This window comes from Perognathus longimembris, chromosome 18 (assembly GCF_023159225.1).
Source record: "Perognathus longimembris pacificus isolate PPM17 chromosome 18, ASM2315922v1, whole genome shotgun sequence".
Classification (NCBI taxonomy): Eukaryota; Metazoa; Chordata; class Mammalia; order Rodentia; family Heteromyidae; genus Perognathus; species Perognathus longimembris.
The window spans coordinates 860,767-880,205 of record NC_063178.1 but is presented as its reverse complement, the minus strand read 5'-3'; the positions used below and the strand labels follow the sequence as shown (position 1 = coordinate 880,205).

General features: G+C 59.9%; 1 protein-coding gene across 1 annotated transcript; it reads left to right on the top strand.

The window, feature by feature from the left end:
- The first annotated feature begins 7,602 nt into the window (after window positions 1–7,602).
- On the top strand, window positions 7,603–19,092 carry Fam89a (family with sequence similarity 89 member A). Its single transcript, XM_048367438.1, has 2 exons — window positions 7,603–7,869; window positions 18,228–19,092. Exons 1-2 carry the CDS (start codon window positions 7,603–7,605, stop codon window positions 18,480–18,482), a joined length of 522 nt encoding a protein of 173 aa, XP_048223395.1. The 3' UTR covers window positions 18,483–19,092.
- The last annotated feature ends 347 nt before the right edge of the window (window positions 19,093–19,439 follow it).

Sequence of the window (19,439 nt, the reverse complement as noted above, 5' to 3'; positions counted from 1 at the left end):
GTCCCCTGCCCTATCCAGGCCGCGTGTTCCGGGCCTCCTCGGCGTGAGGCAGCCCTGGCAGGACGGACTTGCTATGCAGAGCGGAACCACAGAAAGGCCCCGAGGTGCAGAGTCTTCCGCTCACTGCCCGGCGTGGCGCTCCCAGGGCCCTGGCTGCCCAGCTGGAGCTGCAGCTGCAGCTTCCAGACAGACCGTCGTGCACAGTGCCATCGCGTGTCACCGATAGCGTCTTTAAACCGCATCAACACGGAGAGAAGAAACAGAGAGGCGCGTATCCAGACGGCGCACAGCAAGCAAGGGCAGAGCGCGCGCCGTGGTCCTGATGGACCCCGCGCTCCCGAGCCCGGGGGGCCCTGGCCTTCCCCAAGTCCCCTCCCCTTCCACAGGATACTACTTCTTAGTTTGTTTTTAAATGTATTGTTATTATCAAGGTGATATCCAGAGGAGTACAGTTACCTAAGTCAGGTGAAGAGCACATTTTCTTTTGGACAATGTCACCCCTCTCCTCGCTCTCTCCCGGCTTTTTCTCCCATCCCTGCCCACAAGTTGTATAGTTCACTTTCAACACGGGGTCTAGTGAGTACCCTTGCTGCGTTTATTCCCCCGGCTTCTTAGTTTTGAGGGGGAAAAAATCTTGATTTTAGGTTCTGTAAAAGGTGCGTTTCAACCTGACCCTAATTCAGATGCTTCTAAGATTGAAGAAAAAGAAAAAAAAACAGTGCCAGGCACGGGTGGCTCACGCATGTAATCCTAGCTACTCCGGAGGCTGAGATCTGAGGCTCATGGTTCAAAGCCATCCCTGGCAGGAAAGTCTGTGAGACTCTGATCTCCAATTAAGTACCAGAAAACCAGGAGTGGCACTGTGGCTCAAAGTGGTAGAGCACTAGCCTTGAGGAAAAATGCTCAGGGACAGCGCCCAGGCCCAGAGTTCAAGCTCCATGATCAACAACAAAAAAAAAAAAAAAAAAGGAAGAAAAGACGTTACAGATACCCTCAGTAAAGAGTTAGTATATTTATTATAAAGTTTCAAAAATATTTGTCTAAGACAAAATTTGAAATCTTAATCTTCTTGGTCTTTTACAACTTTAAGGTCAAAATAAATTACAGTGTTGGGCTGGGGATATGGCCTAGTGACAAGAGTGCCTGCCTCGTATACATGAGGCCCTGGGTTCGATTCCCTAGCACCACATATACAGAAAATGGCCAGAAGCGGCGCTGTGGCTCAGGTGGCAGAGTGCTAGCCTTGAGCAAAAAGAAGCCAGGGACAGTGCTCAGGCCCTGAGTCCAAGCCCCAGGACTGGCAAAAAAAAAAAAAATTACAGGGGCTGGGGATATAGCCTAGTGGCAAGAGTGCCTGCCTCGGATACACGAGGCCCTAGGTTCGATTCCCCAGCACCACATATACAGAAAACGGCCAGAAGCGGCGCTGTGGCTCAAGTGGCAGAGTGCTAGCCTTGAGCGGGAAGAAGCCAGGGACAGTGCTCAGGCCCTGAGTCCAAGGCCCAGGACTGGCCAAAAAAAAAAAAAAAAAAAAAAAAATTACAGTGTTACTTTTATCTGTCAAACTAGCAAGGCCTTGGTTTTATATTTGGTCAGATGCCTCTCGAGGAGGACTTTAAAAGATAAGATTAGGGGCTGGGGATATAGCCTAGTGGCAAGAGTGCCTGCCTTGGATACACAAGGCCCTAGGTTCGATTCCCCAGCACCACATATACAGAAAACGGCCAGAAGCGGCGCTGTGGCTCAAGTGGCAGAGTGCTAGCCTTGAGCGGGAAGAAGCCAGGGACAGTGCTCAGGCACTGAGTCCAAGGCCCACGACTGGCCAAAAAAAAAAAAAAAAACAAAAAGATAAGATTAACACTGATCAGCAGATCTTGGACTTAAGAGAAAAAAAATACTGACTTCCTCCTTGTGCTGAGAAATTCTGCCAGCAGATGGCACCGCTGAACACTGGCGTGCCCTGTGCTCGCGGTGACCTAAAAAGCCCATCAAGAGCAGGAAGGAGGAAGGAACATGGAAGCCAGGAAGGCACAAACAACTCCCCCAAAGCTCAGGGCGCCTCTGGAGTCTGCTCCCAAGCGAGGTCCAGAGCACGCGGTCTGTGGAGGGCAGGCGGAGGGCTGGCCTTGCTCCAGGACCCTTCCTCCTCCGCTGGCCGCCCAGCCCAGCACCTCCCCAGGGATGGGAGGCCGCTCCCCTGCCCCGTGGACAGGCCAGGAACAGCAGAACAAACACCACTGCCAGCGTGCGGACAGGGCCTGGCGTGGAACATGACACTACCACGCCTGCAGTGACACAGCCCAGCCCAGCCCGTGAGACCCCAGGGCCACCCCGGGACATCACCCCACCACGCCCGCAGTGACACAGCCCAGTCCGTGAGACCCCAGGGCCACCCCGGGACATCACCCCACCACGCTTGCAGTGACACAGCCCAGCCCATGAGACCTCAGGGCTCTTTTTGTCCATTGTGGGGCTTGAACTCAGGACCTGGGTGCTGTCCGTTTTGAGCCGCAGCTCTACTTGTGGTTATTTCTGAACGTTAATTGGAAATGAGAGTCTCACTGGCTCTTCCTTCCCAGGCCGGCTTTACACCGCGGTCCTCCGCTCTCAGCCTCCGAGCGGCTAGGATCTCAGGTGTGAGCCACCGGCATCCAGAATGTGCACACTTCGTTTTGGACAGTGTCTCCCGCCCCTCACTCTCTTCCCGTTTTGCCCTCCCACGCCCACCCACAAGTGGTGTAGTTCACGTTCAGCACAGTGCCGCGTAAGCACCACTGCTGCATTTGTTCCCCCTCCGTCCCTCCATCTCTGTGCCACCGTCTTTTTTGAAGGGAACAAGATCCAAAGCCCTCTCCAGCCGCCGCTGACCGGCTCTCCACGGAGTTCCTGACTCCTTGCTCCTTTTCTGGCAGGCTCTGTCCGCGCACGTTTCCTAGGCTGCTTCGAGGTGGGCTGGGGGCCCGTCTGCTGCTCTCCACCCTGGCTCCTCCTGGGCGCTAGGGTTACAGGCATACACCACTTCCGCTGGCCTGGCTTGGTGTGTGTGCGTGCGTGCGTGCGTGCGTGTGTGTGTCACATAAATGAGGGCCTCCTCACCCCTAGAAGGCACCCCACCTGGAATGGAGCAAAGCCCTAACACTGCTGGACTTGGGGAGAGAGGACTCATTGTATTTCTCTTCCTTTTCTAGAAAGGCTTCCTGAAGTGGTCATGTCTGTTTGGGGGGGCGGGGGGCAGGGCTCCAGGCTTCTTTAAAGGCCAGTGAGGCCTCTGTGGGGCTTCCTGAAGTGGTCGTGTCTGTTTGCGGTGGGGGGGTATGAGGGGTGGGAGGGTGGGGTGGTGGGGTGGGGCAGAGCTCCAGGCTTCTTCGCACCCGCTGGGAAGGCCAGGTGAGTCCTCTGTGGGGCTTCCTGAAGTGGTCTTGTCTGTTTGCGGTGGGGGGGTATGAGGGGTGGGGGGGTGGGGGTGGGGGGTGGGGGGCGGGGGGGTTGGGGGGGTGGGGTGGGGCAGAGCTCCAGGCTTCTTCGCACCCGCTGGGAAGGCCAGGTGAGGCCTCTGTGGGGCTTCCTGAAGTGGTTGTGTCTGTTTGCGGTGGGGGAGGTGGGGGGGGGTGGGGGGGTGGGGGGGCAGAGCTCCAGGCTTCTTCGCACCCGCTGGGAAGGCCAGGTGAGGCCTCTGTGGGGCTTCCTTGGGAGCTGCGGCTCCCAGGCCCGGATGGTTTTGCCGCCAGGGTGCTGGACCTGGGTCTGGCTTCGCGGTCATTAGGCCTATTGTCCCGAGGCAGCCAGTAACCTCCCGGCGGTGGCAGGGGGATAATAACATGTATCCGGCAGCTTAGCCCGGTGTGATGGCAGGGCCGATACCGCATGGGAAAGTGAGCGCTGGGTGTGATCACAGGCTGCCTATCTCCTCTGTGTATCATCCTCGCCTTAAAAAACAAACATCTATTTAAGAAGACTTGTATTGTTATTATAAAGTTGATGTACAGAGGGGTTACAGTTCAGACACCTACTTTTAAAGTTGGAAGTGTTATGTATTTCTTAAAAGAAAGCATGTAGTATTGCACAAGTCAAAGTCCTTGAACATCTGCTTATTGGTTTATTTTTTGTCAGTTCTGGGACTTGAACTCACAGGCCCTGGGTGCTCAAGGCTGGAAATTTACCCCTTGAGCCACACCTCCACTCTGGCTTTGTACTGGTTAACTGGAAATACGAGTCTCATGGACTTTTCTGCCCAGGCTGGTCTTGAAATATGATCCTCAGATCTCAGCCTCCTGAGTGGCTAGGGTGACAGGTGTGAGCCACCGGGCTAGGCTTGAAAGCATTCTTTGGATGTTAGGCTCTTTCAGTTTTCCTAATAAAATGAGTAAATTGCTAAGCTTATGGCTCAAACTGATGGCTGTCAGTGTCTGGAGGATTAAGGTGCATTGAAAATACATCATCTCTGGCACTGACTGGTGTGTGTGCATTTCCTGTGTCTTTAGCTGCTGGCCCCAATGGGGGTGTGTCAGCTCACACCCCTGCCCTGGGGCGCCACGGCCACGGAAATAAATAAATACTACATACGCGAGGAATGGCCCACTCTGCAGTCACCACGTGTGTCCTTGCCTTAAAGGTGACTTTCAAGTAGAATTGAATTGCCCCGAGTGCGTGTGTACGCTGGCTGGCTACACTCTGGTACTGGGCCGTCCTCTGGCAGCTCGAAGGGCAGTGACCTACTTGTGGACGTGCACTGCCCTGTGTCACACGGGATTTGCTCTGGAGCGCCGGCAGGCCCATTTGTGGGGCTGAATGGAGCTCCGCTTGCGTTCACAGCGTGGCTGTGCCGGCCCACTGCTCCCGGCTCTACTTGCAGCCCCGTCACCTCCTTGTGCGGATTGCCAGGAGCTTCTGTCTTCTTCCACTTGCTCTTCAGTGGATTCTGTCCTGGTTTCTGGCTGTTCCTTTCCACAGCGAGCGACGCCATCTAGGGCAGCTCCGTGCTTCCAGTGTCTGGGAAGCTTTTCTCCGAACGGGCGTTTCCAAGCGCGGTGGGGCATAAAGGGGGCCTTTGAGAGGCCGCTTCAGCTGGACTCCGGCCAGCTGGATGACGTTCGGCTTGCTGTACTCTTTCTCTCAGCGCTCCCTCATTCAGGGTGGAAGAAAGAAAACATCTCTGAGGATAATTCTTCTGAAAACCAGCACTTAATCCCCCATGCTCACCGTTTTAACTTCTGTGTGGATTGAGCACGTTCATTTTTTACACCCCCTCCCTCCCCCAAGCCAAAAGGCTTTTCAGCTTAACTGTGGCTCCTACGAATACATATTTATGGATTCATTCGACGAAACATATTTAAGAACAACATCATTAAAAAGCCCCTTTCTATTTTATCGGGTGTCCAATGTGAAAGCACAACTGGCACACGGAGGGACAGAGCAACAATTCCCCACCCCCACCCCTTTCCTTCTCTGAGAGCGAATCGCTGCTGCTTACATGTGTCTGCTGACCTTCCTAGGGGTCAGCATTTGGGGCACAGATGGTTAGGAAGTTGTAAGATTTGGGACCGAGGGGCTGGGAATGCGGCTTCGTGGTAGAGTGCTTGCCTAGCATGCATGAAACCCTGGGTTTGAGTCAGAAGTGGCGCTGTGACCCAAGTAGTAGAGCACTAGCATTGAGCAAAAGAAGTTCAGGGACAGTGCCAGGCCCTGAGTTCAAGCCTCAGGACTGGGGGGATAAAAAAAAAAAAAAGATTTGGGATTAAAGCTAGATATTGCGAGGAAACAAAGTAATCCATTGTGTGTGCATGCATATGTATGCATGCGTATTCATGTGCGTGTGTGTGTGTGTGTGTGTGTGTGTGTGGTGTTTTTCTTCAGCAAGGTCTTGCTTTACAGTCTGGGTTAGCCCTCAACTCCCAAACCTCCTGCCTCAGCTTCCTGAGTACTGAGGTTACAGGCATGTGCTGCGACACCCAGGGAAAACAATGGTTGACCAACCAGCTCTAAGGCTTTAGGACCTTAGAGAATGTCTAGGGGAGGGGACAGGCCTGGGAATGGCTGGGGGGGGGGAGGCTTGGCACTTGGGTGGCATGCACTGAGTGTTGAGAGCAGACCCTGGTGAGTGGACTCAGCCCCCCAGCCAGAGGCTCGGGGAGGGTCCTGGCGCCTCCCACCCCTTCAGGACACCAGGAAGGACGCAGTGGGGATCAGGCACCCCCAGACACAGCCCCCCCTCCCCCCACGCCTCCCGCTTGCATCTCCCAGCCTCACGTTGTGGCAATACAGTTCAGATCCCAGTGCGGCAAGATAAATAAACAAACAAGATAGAAAAGCAAGCGTGGACACTCCCCATGGGTGTCAAAACATTAGGTGCAGGGTTGCATCATTGCTTCTGGTTTATTCACCTAGTTCCAGGGAGGGCCGCAGGAATGCGGTGGAAAGTTCCATTCAGCTTGTGAAGTCACTCGCTGGTGTGGATGTCAACATGTCACCTCAGACAGAGAAGGCAGAGGCCGCCTTTCACACCGGGGCTGGGCGACACCAGGGATGTCATGCTGTCTGGCTGTCCTTACCTAACCCTCCTGCCTTCTGCCTCCACCAGTACCCACCCTGTGACTTCAGTACCGGATGATTTTAGTACCTTGACGCTTGGACTCACTTTTTTTTTTTTTCCTGTTGCACCATCACATGACCAAACCTCCCATGGCCCAGGCACGGCGGGAGAGGGGGAGGCCCCCAAGTGCCCCGTGCCCCCCCCCCCCTCTCAGGCTGACCTGTGGGGAGGTGGCTGGGGAGGGAGTGGGGCGCTCTGGGCCGGGCGTCCTCAGATCTCTCCGCGTGGCCTGCCCACTCCCACATGCCTTTGGGGGTAGGGGAGACGCCCCCCCCAAGCTGGAGGGTGCGCGGGGTGAGGCGCCTGGAGCCCTCAGGCCACCTGGCCATGTCGCGGTCGTTCCTCCCGAGCCCGGGGGACGGGGGGGGAGGGGGGCGCCCGCCGGCTTTCCCGCCCGCTCCGCTCCTCGCGGCGCCGTCCCCACGCGCGCGCGCCGGACCTGAGGGGCTCCGGGGAGCCGGTGTTCTCCCGGCCCCCCGCGTCGGGCTGGGCTTCCCGCGACCGGGGGACGCGGCCTTCCGAGACGGCGGAGAGCGCGGGCACCGGCCTCCTCCCTCCCCGTCCTCCCCCCTCACGTCGCGCCTGGGCTGAGGCCGCGCAGGGTCCCGCGAGGGGGCGTGGCCGGGGCGGAGGGCGTGGCCTCGGGGAGCGGGGGCGCTCGCAGGGGGCGTGTCCAGGGAGGAGGGCGTGGCCTCGGGGAACTCGAGGCTCTCAGTGGGCGTGTCCGGGGCGGAGGGCGTGGCCTCGGGGAACTCGAGGCTCTCGCAGGGGGCGTGGCCGGGGCGGAGGGCGTGGCCTCGGGGAACTCGAGGCTCTCTCGGGTGGGTCGGGGCCGCCGGGGGCGTGGCCTCGGGGCCCCAGGCGCCGCCTCCGGGGGCGTGGCTGCGTCTGGGGGCGGAGCCTCGGGGAGCCGGGCGGGCCCGCGGGTGGGGCGGCGCGGGCGGGAAGTGGGCGGGGCCGGCGGGGCTCGGGCGAGCCGGGCGGCCGGCGGGCGCGTGGCCGGGCGCCGCGCGATGAGCGAGGCCGGGGCGGCGGGCGCGGCCCCGGGGCTGCGGGTGGACGGGCTGCCGCCGCTGCCCCGGAGCCTGAGCGGGCTGCTGCACTCGGCGGCGGGCGGCGCGGCGGGCGGCTGGCGGCGCCTGGAGCGGCTCTACGCGCAGAAGTCGCGCATCCAGGACGAGCTGAGCCGCGGGGCGGCGGGCGGCGGGGCGCGGGCGGCGGGGCCGCGCGCCCGGCCCCGGAACCTGGACGCCGCGCTGGCGCTGCTGCGCAAGGAGATGGTGAGTCGCCGGGGGTCCTCGGGCCGCCGGGGGGCGGGCGGCGCGGGGCGCGGGGGGCGCGGGCGGGACGGGGCGGGCTCGCGCGCGGGCGGCGGCGGCCGCGGCCTGGGTCGGGCGCAGCGCCCGGCGCCGGCCCCGGTGCCGGTCCGTGGGGCGTCGTTGTCCCCTGAGAGCCGAGTTCGGAGTCCTTTAAACCATCCCCGCCCGCCCGCATCCTGTCACTTGGGCGCGCTCGACCGGAGCCCTCCCGCCCCCCCGTGGCCCCGCGCGCCATCCAGCCGCCGTCCCTGGGCTCCCACTCGGCCGGTGGCCGCGAGCGGGCGGGTTGCTCCCGAGCGTCTCGCCCGGCGTGGATCCCACGCGGGGCGCGCGGGGCGCGGGCGCCCGGGGCCCCTCTGGAGCGCAGGGCCGCCCTGGGTGGCCGAGCCCGGGGCTGTGAGCGCAGCGCCCGTCCGGAGCTTTGCGGTGGTGGCCGAGGGCCGCTGCCCTTTCCCACGGTGGCGCCGGGTGTCCCGGGTGAGGCAGGTCCGGCCACTGCCTTCTAATTACGCGCCGGACCCCGACCCTCCGGGCGCACGGAGCGCGCCCCTGCGCGGCCCGGGGAGACGGCCGCCGCCCCTGCCCCGCCAGCCCCTTCCCAGAGCTGCCGCCGGGGGTTGCAGGAACTGGCGCCGGCCCCTTAGGAGCCCTGCTCACCCGGAGCGGGGTCACCCCCGTGGGAAGCGGGGGCTTCGCCCGACCAGACCCTCCGCACCCCGATCGGAAGTCAAGCCTGAGACCGGGGGCCCGGCTTCCCGCCCGGGACCGGCGCGAGGTACCGGAGGAGCAGCCCGTGCTCCGGGCCGGTGCAGAGCAGGGCTGGCCTGTGGCGATGGCCGGCCCCGGGAGGCCTCCTCGGCGGGACTTGGCGAGTGATCGGAGGGCCGGGAAGCCCGCAGAGGGCCGGGCCCGGGCGCCTGCCGCAGCCAGGGGAGGGGGCGTTCAGTGGGAGCCAGGGTTTGGAAGCAGTGGCTGAAAAGCCACAGAAATCCACAGTTACACATTGGAGCCCAGGAAAGTGATAAATAAAAAAGTCCTCAAAGGTGGCTCAAGCTTTTTATTTTATTTTTATGGAAGGTGTGTCAAAGTAGAAGGAAATGGCCAGCCAGGCCCTGGTGGCTCGTGTCTGTCATGCTAGCTACTCAGGAGGCTGAGATCTGAGGATCATGGTTTAAAGCCAGCCCTAGCAGAAGAGTCCAGGAGACTCTTATCTCCAATGAACCCTCCCTCCAAAAGAAAAACAGAAAGGTGTAAGTGGAGGTGCGGCTCAAGTGATAGAGCAGCAAGCAGCCTTGAGCACAAAGCTCAGGGACGGCGCTCAGGCCCTGAGTTCAAGCCCCAGTGCCGGCACACACTAAACGTATCCTAGTCTTAGCGCAGAGAGATGATCAGTGCTCGAGTTTTGGGATATCTCTCGTATAGGCAAAATGTAAGTGCTTTTGCCAGGCGTGGCACGTGTGTCTGGTGCCAGGACTCCAGAGGCAGAGGCCGCGGAGGCGGCCGGATCGGGAGTTTGATCCTGTGACATCTGTGCTCATAGACACGCACGCACAGACGCGCATGCCTGCGATGCACACACAAGGATTGCGCTGGACGCTCCTCTGTGCCTTCGGGCCGCACTTGTTGCAAACCTTTCCCGGTCGGCTCGTCCTGTGGCCTTTTCTACGGTAGCCCAGGCGCCACTGTGTGGTGGTGACTTGTGTCCCTTTGAGCCTCGATGGGGAGTGGGTTCTCATGGCAGTGTGCTGTCAGTGGGTTCTCACAGCCCCGGGGCGGCAGGCATGCAGGGTGGAGAGGCCGGGAGCCCTGGGCGCCGCAGCCCTGTCCTTCACATACCGCCCTGTGCAGCTAGGGCCTCCATTCTGAGTTTCAGAACTTCCTCTCTGGTAACCCCACATCTACGAAGTTCTGCGCCCCTGAGAGTCCCAGCAGCCTCTCAGGAGATCCCATCTGGAAAGCTCCAGAGAGACTCCAGGAAGCTTGAGGAGCAAGTCGGTAGCAGTCACTGAGAGAGTCCTCCTGAACGCCTTTGTGACTCCATTTCTGGGTCAGTTATGCAGCTGCCGGCTGCGGGTGGGAAGGGCGGGCGGACGGAGGGCAGATGGGAACCGCCTGCTTGTTCAGAGCTGGGTGAGTCGAGGGCAGCCCCTGCGCTGCCCACCGTGCTCTGCCCCACACAGTTCTCAGTTTCCATGGCTGAAGACCCCATGGGTGGCAGAAGTGCCATCAGCACCAGCTCTCTGCCGGAGGAGGGGCTTGGGAAAGCGCCGGGCGCATTGGGAGACGGCGGCCTGAGTCCGGAGGCTCCTTCCCCTGCCGACTCGGGGTTCCCCTGCTGGAGCTGCCCCGCCATCAGGTCCAGACTCAGTTTCCACACACTTCTCAGTTCCAGGGGAAGGACGCCGGGTCCGGTAGCTTGGCCAGCCGGCACCAGCTAACGGTGGCCGGGCAGGGCTGCATTTTCTCAGGGTCTCTCTGCGCCCCCTCGGTGAAAGGCACCGTGTGTTGCCAGGCGAAGGCAGGCATCCGTCGTTGGCACGCTGACCACCTTTTCACTGGCAGACCTCAGAGGAGCCCGGGCCAGGTGTTTCCACCCGCCCCTCCTCTGGGCTTCTTCTCGCTGTAGCTCCGCAGGGCCAGGAGCAGAAGGGCAGCGGGGGATGGACAGGCGACCTTTTCCGGGAGCTCTGGGTAAGGAAAGACAACGTGAACCCACGGGAATGCCAGGCTCCTAGGACAACGCCGTTTCCCCCGCAGGCCCAGGAAGCAGCCCCGAGGCTGCCCAGTCAGACTCGGTTCCCGGCCAGCGCCTCCCGCCCAGAGCCCGGCTTCCCGCCCGCACGCTCCGGGGCGCTTGCTTCTTTCTCCCTGGCAGGTCTGCACAGACGCTCGGCATAGGGGTCCACACACGCCCTCTGTACACGGAAGACAGAATGTCCCAGCATCTGCCCTCTGGGGCACCAGGAGCACGAAGCATGCCGCACCTTCTGTTTTTATGACCGTTTGCTTCCTTCCTTGGCTCTGAGAGCCATGGTGCAGTGGCTGGGTCTCGCAGGCGTGTGTACCCTGCATCCCTCGTTGGGGGGCAGGGACCGCGCTGATGGGGGTGGATGGACCCTGGGCCGAGGGGTCGACCTTTGTCTCCTGATTGGGGCTCCCTGGCTGAGGGTGCTTTCTGGGGCGGTCAGACCGTCCCAGGCTGGAGTGGGCGGGCAGGGCAGGCGAGGGGTGGATGGAGGAGGAAGCACAAGAGGGCACCTGGTGTGGGCCGGGGCGGCCCGCTGGGCTGATCCAGGTGGTTGAGCGGAGCTCTCCCTGTTTACCTCCAGTCAGTTAAACAGACGTGCGGCACAAAGCAAACACCTGCCACGCACACCCTCACCTGTACTTAGAAAGAGGGGTCGAACACGCAAGAAGTGGCAGGGGTGTAACCAACCCCCTTACAGACGCAGGTGTACGCCCGCCCGCAGGTCAGCAGAGACCTCGAGGTGGGGGGGGGGGGTCACGCAGCATTCTGGGCAGCTTCGGAGCACCTGGCCCTGTGGTATTTCCGTGAATACTCTTGAATGGTGCTTTAGTAAGTGGCAAGGGAGCATTGGAGTATGGGGCGCATGTTTTGTGGGCTGGGGTGCCCCGGAGAGTTTGGCAGTGGGGTTGGAGCCTCTGCTGGCGGCACGGCCGCCCTGGTGTGGGGGCTCACGGCAGCTGGGACGCGCCATGTCGCTTCCTCCTCGTCACCAGGGCCTCACGGTGGTGGGAAACGTGGCTGTTTTTCCTGCCTAGGGCGTCTCCTCCGGTGTCTCCATTATCCTCATCTTCTCGGAGCAGTCGTCGGCGTCTCACTGGAGCCCACGCCCCTCCGGCTCCCATTGCCCGATGCGTTTGTGGGGCGCGTTGCTGCCCAGTGGAAGCGTGGGGTGGGTGGAGCCTTTAGACCCAGCCCGGGAGGGGGGGAGGGGGATGTGCTAACCGGGCAGCCGTGCCGCGCATCGACAGCTGTGATTCCTGTCATTATGCAGGGAAACAGCCGGCGGGCACTCAGGAGATCCTCACCGTTCGTGGAACCCGTTCCCCACATTTTTCATGTAATTAATGCTTGATTTAAAGAGATCCATTCAAAGTGCAAGCCTGGGCTGGCTACAGTGGCTCCTGCCTGTAATTTAAGCATTTCAGGGGTGGAGACAGAAGGATCTCAAATTTGAGGCCAGCCGGGGCGACATGGCAAGGCCCTGTCAGCAAACAGAGACAAAGCCAAGCCGGTGCTCTCAGTGTGACTGTGGGCCAAGTTGATTGGTAGAGCTCCAAGTGTAAACTAAACAGTGTGGGCGACCTGTGTCACTGTCTGAAACGACATTAAAACCCACCTTTCTCTCCAGTTGTACAAATGCAAAACCCTGTTTCCTCCACTCATTTCTACCAAAATGTGTCACAATGATGAAAAAGATTTCCAAAATGTTATTGTTCATAAAAGGCCTTTTATGTTAATGTGTAATGGGATTGTTATTTTTTGATGGGTTAAAGTGTCTTAGTTTGTTGTTGTTGTTCTTCGTGGGGCTTGAACTCGGCCTGGGCACTGTCCCTGAGCTCTTCAGCTCACAGCTAGGGCTCTACCACTTCAGCCACACCACCACTTCTGGTTTTCTGGCTGTTAACTGGTTACTTGGAGATAAGAGTCTCACAGACTTTCCTGTCTGGGCTGACTTTGAATGCAATCCTCAGCTCTCAGCCTCCTGAATAGCTAGGATTACAGGTGTGAGCCACGGCACCTGGCTACATTCAGTAATTTTTAAGATCATAAAAGGTTCCTAAGAGCAGAACTTTTGAAGGCTACTAACTAGCAGCCAATGATTACAGAATTCCTACAATCATAGGCTGTTTGAACTCAGGCCTGGCCTCTGTCCATGAACTTCCTTGGGCTAAAGGCTAGTGCATTACCACTTGAGCCAGTGCCACTTCTGGCTTTTTCTGAGTGTTATTAGAGATAAGAGTCTCACAGACTTTTCTGCCTGGACTGACTTTGAACCATGATCCTCCGATATCAGCCCCCTGAGTAACTGGGATGATAGGCATGAGCTGCCAGGCCTGGCCCTCTTTCTCTCTGTCTCTCTCTCGGTCTCTCTCTGTCTCTCTCTCTCTCATCTCCCCTTCCTTTCCTCCCTCCTCCCTCCCTCCTTCCTTCTTTTGCTCTTCCTCTTCCTTTCTTTCGTTTTTGTGCCTATACCAAGGCTTGAACTCGGGACTTTTGAGTTCTTGCTCAGCTTTTTGTTTGCCGCTGGCACTCTAGCACTTGAGGCACACCTCCGGTCTGGCATTTTGGTAGTTCATTCGAGTTGGGGTCTGGCAGGCTTTTCTGCTTGGACTGGCTTCAAACCTCAGTGGTCAGATCTCAGCCTCTGGGGTAGGTGTGAGCCACCAGCCCCCGACTGCAGGGCCATTTCAAGTGGTCTGTGCCTTTTCTTCTGTGTGTGTGGCAGAGCAAGAGGAAGTGCACTTGGTTTGTACTGATGTCAGTGGCTTCAGGAGGATCTGGAGTCTTCCTAGTGGGAATCAAGCTGCAGACGAGTCCCGTGGCATTGTGGGTGCCCTCGGCGGCGCTAGGTAGCAGGAAATACACTTCAAGACGCTGACGGGGAAGTGTGGGCTGGGTGGGCGTAGCCTGGTTCACCTTCTGAGTCTAGCGGAAGTCTGGTGGGAGCCTGGTGGGCGGAGGCAGTGGAGCTGACCTGCCCGGGGCCTCTCAGCCCCAGGGAGGCCGAGAGCCTTACATGTCAGCCAGGCCCTGGGGCCAGTCTCCCACCTCTGTGGAGCTGGCAGGGGTGTCACGAGGGCCACAGCTGTGACATCAGCACTGCAGGCTGGAGTCCTGTCATTACGGCCCGCAGGACCCCTCCCTGTCACCCAGCCCCCCCTCCCCCCCTTACACTGCCATCCTGTGGACACAAGCGCATGGTTTGATTAGATTTTCCCGGCTCTCTGGAATGGACTTAACCAGCCATCGGCCTATGCTTGCTCATTATTTGTTTTTTATTTGTTTTTTGTCGTGGGTGGGGCTTGGACTCAAGGCTTGGGAACCTCCCTGAGCTCTTTTGCTCAAGGCTTGTGCTCTACCACTTTGAGACAAAGCGCCACTTCCGGCTCTTTCTCCGTGGTTTATTGGAGATAAGAGTCTCATGGGCTTTCCTGCCTAGGCTGGCTTTGAACTGCCATCCTCAGATCTCAGGCTCCTGAGAAGCTAGGATTACAGGCATGAGCCATTAGCACCTGGCTATTAAAAAAAATATTTTTAGCATAAAATAACTGCAAAGGGGTTTCACTGTGGTATTTACAACATGCATACAATACCTGGATCAAATCCATTTCATCCACATTATTTAATCCTTCTCCCTCTGGTAGACTTCTTTATGGTTTTTTTTTTTTTCCAGTCCTGGGGCTTGAACTCAGGGCCTGAGCACTGTCGCTGGCTTCTTTTTGCTCAAGGCTAGCACTCTGAGCCACAGCGCCACTTCTGGCCGTTTTCTATCTATGTGGTGCTGGGGAATCGAACCCAGGGCCTCATGTATATGCGGCGGGCACTCCACCACTAGGCCACATTCCCAGCCTTTAGGTTGCTTTTACACACATTATGTAACATGCTTTTCTAATACTCACCCCACATCCCCCTTTCAGAACAGCAGTGTATACAGTGTATCAGGAGGGGCGTCCATCCGCCTAGGCTGTGCAGTGAGCAACACACGCAGAGCCCGCAAGCACGGCCAGCGCTCCTGCCCGTGGGGGCTCCAGGCCGCGCAGGCGGGCACCGCGGGGCCTTGCTCTGCCTCAGTGGCCCTGGCCGGAAGTGTCCGCCTGCGGCCCAGCGGCCTCATCTCCACGGAGTCAGAGCCCTGGTCACCCCGAGGAGCCCAGCACTGGGCGTGCTCCCCCCCGCCGCCTCCCCACAGCCCTGCTTTCCAGAAAGTTCTCACAGACGTCTGTCTTCCACTGAAAAGCTTGCCCGTGTGTGTGCACGCGTGTGTGTGCACGCGTGTGAGTGGGTCCCTTGCTGCGTGGGGATTTCCTCATGTGCTTCGCTTACTTTAGCTCTGCTGTATTTGGGAAGAAGTTGCTCTTTCCATCTCTTAAACATACTACTGAATCATCTCAACTTTTATGTTTGGTTTTGTATGTGAAACAATCTTGCTTTTAAACTCAGGCGTTTGTTTCTAAAGAATGTCTTCATGCTTGGCTTCAAGTCCGCAAGCATTTCCTTGTAAAGCTTCCTCTGATCACCTAAGCTTTGTCTCCTGGTGGCAGTGTTTCCCGTGTGCTTTCACACGTTAGGAAGGAACTCTCCCTGTGCAACCTTCCGGAGGCATTCTGGGACCTGAGTGACCCGACCCCCCATGTCCGGAATACTCCTGCCTTGGAGGCTGCTGTGAAGCTTTCCACGTGCAGGGAAGCAGGCGTGCGTGCGTGCGTGCGTGCGTGTGTGTGTGTGTAACCTGAGCCCCCTGGCAGCGGCGGGGGGGGGGGGGCGGGGGTGGCAGGAGGAAGAGGAAGGAATGGCCAGGAAGGAAGCCGGAAGCCTGAGCAGAAAAGGAAGGACATCAGCTGCCATTCAGCGTGTGAATGTTCCCACGGTGTTTTCCGGAGAGCTTGGTGTTTCTGGGATGCTGTGAGGAGAGCATCCTTGTCCGTGGGGACGCGTGGGGACGCGTGGGAAGCCGCGGCTCCCTGGGTGGAGAGGTGGTAAGGTCCGAGCTCAGGAGTGGCGGCTGTCGTATCCAGTTACTGGTCTCTCTACCGCATCGCAGCCCGGCAGAGGCACAGCAGGGCCTGCAGAGCCAGACCGGGTGACGCGACTCAGGCAGCTCACGAGCGGTTCCCCAGGGCCTGTGGATGTCCCTGCGGGGTGGGGAGGCCGGCTTCCCGTGCCTCCAGCTGCATCCGGCCCAGGGGAGGAAGCCTGGCCTGCCTTCTTGCTTCTCTTGGGTAGAAGTTGGGTGGGTTTTGTGTCTGTTCTGGGGTAGATGTTGATCTCGGGGCCTCGAGCGCTTCCTTGGCTTGCTTGCTTGCTCGGCTAGCCCGCTGCCACAGAGCCATGCCTCCAAATGGGCTTTGAGCTCTTTACTTTTTAGATTGAGCCTCATGGACTTTTCTGCCCACGTTGGCCTTCCACTGCGGCCCTCCAGATCTCAGCCTCCCGAGGCCTGGAAATACAGGCGTCAGCCATTGGTGCTCCATTCACGATCTGATGACACTTTCTACCAGGAAACCGCGGGGTGCAGGGACACACAGGGCCGCCCGTCTAGCCCCGCTCCTTCCTGGGTGTGTCCGTCGCCAGGCCCTGACTGGCACAGCCCCTGCTGGCCCGCCTCGTGTGGGCCCCTGGGCCCCTCTCCCGCTTGCAGCTTTCCAGGTAGATTCCCTTTCTCCTGCAGGGGCCCATCTTCCCGTCACAGCGCCGGCGGAGGCGGGTGGGGCCTGCGGTGACGGCGCTGCCCTGGACAGTGAGTGGACGAATGCCCTGGGGAGGACGGGCGTCTGGGCAGGAGGTCCGGGCGCAGACCACACGGCCTCCCTCGCCAGCCCTGAGGCTTTCCGCCGCGTCAGAGGAGGTGCCTGAGCCGAGCGGGGTGGCGTTGAGGAGCCGGGCGCACACGGGTGTGGGTCCTGTGAGGTCTGGCGGAGCCCTGGGCACGTGTTTGGCTGTGCGGTGAGTGTGTGTGGGCCCGTGCTGTCTCCAGGAGAGGCAGACCTTGCTTTCTAGGCCAGTGTCCCACCCATGACTGGCAGCTGTGAGTCACTGGTGCGGAAGGCCGGCGTCGTCGGTGGCTGGGGGTGGGGGCGGGCGGGGGTGGAGCTGCTGAGGCCTGGCAGGGGTCCTGCGACCCAGGTGCCCAGCATCTTCCCGCCGTGGGAAGTAGAGTCCTGGCGTCCCCGGCCCCGCTGGGTCAAGTGTGCTCGGGCTCTGATGAGATTCCCGTGTGACCTCGGTCAGGTAGCCCATGAGTCAGAGGCCGCGGCTCACTGAGCGCCGTGTTCCAATCTGACTCTGGAGCGTCCCGGGGCAGAGGAGCAAGAGCGGGGGAGAGGCGCGGGCGGTGAGCGCACAGAGCCCTCTACCGTGACCAGGGACAGGGATGGTCACCTCGCAGGAGGGGAGCCGCTTTCCTTCCACTTTGTTCTTCTTGTCAGAGACAGGGTCTCAGCCCGGGCTGGCTTTGAACTCATGATCCTCCTGCCTCAGCCTCCCAACCCTGCTACGACTGCAGGTGTGTTCCATCACGCTGAGCTTGAAGAGCTGGTTTTTAGGACACGGGGCGTGGCGTGACACGTATCTCCAGGCATCTGCAGGGTGGTTAGAAAAGACTGACACTCATCTGCGTCCACGCTGGCACCTCGGCTCTGCCTGGGGGGCTGGGAGACTGTGGCCTCGTGACGTGCGCTCGGGCCGGGATTGGAAGGTCTCCTTGCTGGGGTCTGGGTAGAAGCATCCGGCTCCAGTGCTGTTCGCGTCTCCGCGCGTGGGGAGGTGCTGCCGGTGGGTTTTCCTCCGGCCCGCCCGGGGGGAGGCCGCTGCGGAGGAAGCCCGGTGGCGCTGGGGGGAGCAGGTGTGCGTGGCACCGGGGCCCCTGAGAGCCTGCCTCCGGCTCGGCAGGAAGGAAGTCGTGACCACAGGCATGATGCTTGCTCTCCACAGGACCCGGGCAGCTGCCTCACGGGCACGCAGCCAGGCTGGCAGGGTGGAGACTGAACACGCCCTGCGCCCTGGCACCCAGGCAGGCATCTTGAGTGACGGCTGGGCTCCTTTATCCCTCCAGAGAGAGGGTCACTCGCCCAGGGCCTGCTCATCTTCACCACTCTGCAGGCCCAGCGGCGTCGTGCCGGCTTCAGCCGCCCGGTGCCCCCTCCCGGTGCCCGCTGAGGGCTCCCCGGGTTTCCACGCCTGGGACCTCCTTGGTGGACCCCCGGGAGGGCCCCGTGCAGATGCCCCCACCTGTTTAAGTCAGTGCCCAGTACCTGAGTTACCTAGGTAGCCGGCACCTCTGGAGGCAGTTACCTCCTCCTCCTCTGAGGTCACATCCAATCCACCTGGCCATATCTCCCACCCGTCCCTATATAATCCGGCTCAACACAGGCCCCACTCTTTCCTTTTCTTACTCTCTTGCCCTTTTTCCCTTCTTCCTTCCCCTCTGTCTCCCTACGCCTCCATCTTGTGTGGCCTGGCAGTTTCCCCCAATAAACTCCTTTCTGCCTGAACCACGTGGCGGGTTTTCTTTCTGGCGAGCCTTACAAGGTCCGGGGCTGACGCTGTCTGTCCTCCCCACCCTTCCCTCTAGGTTGGCCTCCGCCAGCTAGACATGTCCTTGCTCTGCCAACTCTACAGCCTCTACGAGTCGATTCAGGAGTACAAGGGAGCGTGCCAGGCGGCCGCCAGCCCGGACTGTGCCTACGTGCTGGAGAACGGCTTCTTCGACGACGAGGAGGACTTCCAGGTGCCGAGATCCCTCCAGGAAGACGGGCGCCGAGGCCCCCCCGGGGACCTGCCCATGGCCCCTCTCTCCTTCAGTGACTGGGGTCTGGAGTCCCTCTAGGACTGACAGACTCGCTCCACTTCCCTCTCACAGGAAAGCGCGGCTGCCCCTCTGTGGTGGACGGCCCTGGGTGCAGGGCGCAGGATTTACGTGTGCGTGTGCACGCGGGGAGACCTCAGGGTGCTCACCTTGCGTCAGGCTCTGCCGTGGGCTTGGCGGGAGGCCTTCCCCGGCATTTGCACGGGAGGCTGTGAGCGGGTCCTTTGTAAGCTCGGGTTCGGGGTTCCTGCTTCCGGTGTGTGCGGCCTGAGAACCGCCAGCTGCTGCCTCCCCAGCGTGCTGGTATTATACTTAATGAGCTTTTAGATCTGTTGTTCAGCTTTATTCACTTGCAAGCTGCATCGTTAATTATCCAGGTGACCTGCTGAGAGGGTTCCGCTCAGGCAGGCGTTTCTGCCACTCTGCCTTCCCCAGTTGAGTCCCTCGTAGTCCATGAGGCTGGGGGCGGGGGCTGGACTGGGGTGTCAGTGCTTTGTCCTTAAAGACCGATGTGAACCAGTTGTGCCACACAGCTGCTCCCCCCTGCCCCCCAGTGCTCACCACAAGCCTTAATGTATTTATTAACATGCCTTACAAACTCCACTTTGTAGTCAACACGAGGATAAACGTGCTCTGCTGTTACTGTGTGTGTCATTCATTCAGAGTCTTCAGCTTTCAAGTGGGGTGCAGACCCTTTTCTGCCAAGGGCCACTCAGGGGCTCAGATCCTCATTTGTGGGTCATCCATAAATCTTCAGTTTGGCACCGAGTCCACAGGGCAGGCTCTGACCTTGGCAAGGTCAGTGTCAGCCGCAGAGAGGGTGCTGGCCGGGGACCCCGCCACGCGTCCCCACAGCCCCGGCCATGCCGGCAGCCTTTCCTCGGTGATGTTCGTGGCAGAGTCTCTCTTTATGAGGAGACTGTGGTGTCACTGGGGACGAAGGCCAGGATTGGCCTAGGCAGTGTAGCAGACGCCTTC

Bases quoted from the DNA above. Each gene is read 5' to 3' on its own strand.
- Fam89a (XM_048367438.1), top strand. From the start codon at position 7,603: ATGAGCGAGGCCGGGGCGGCGGGCGCGGCCCCGGGGCTGCGGGTGGAC. The intron at 7,870-18,227 runs GTGAGTCGCCGG...CCTTCCCTCTAG, and splicing joins CGCTGCTGCGCAAGGAGATG to GTTGGCCTCCGCCAGCTAGA.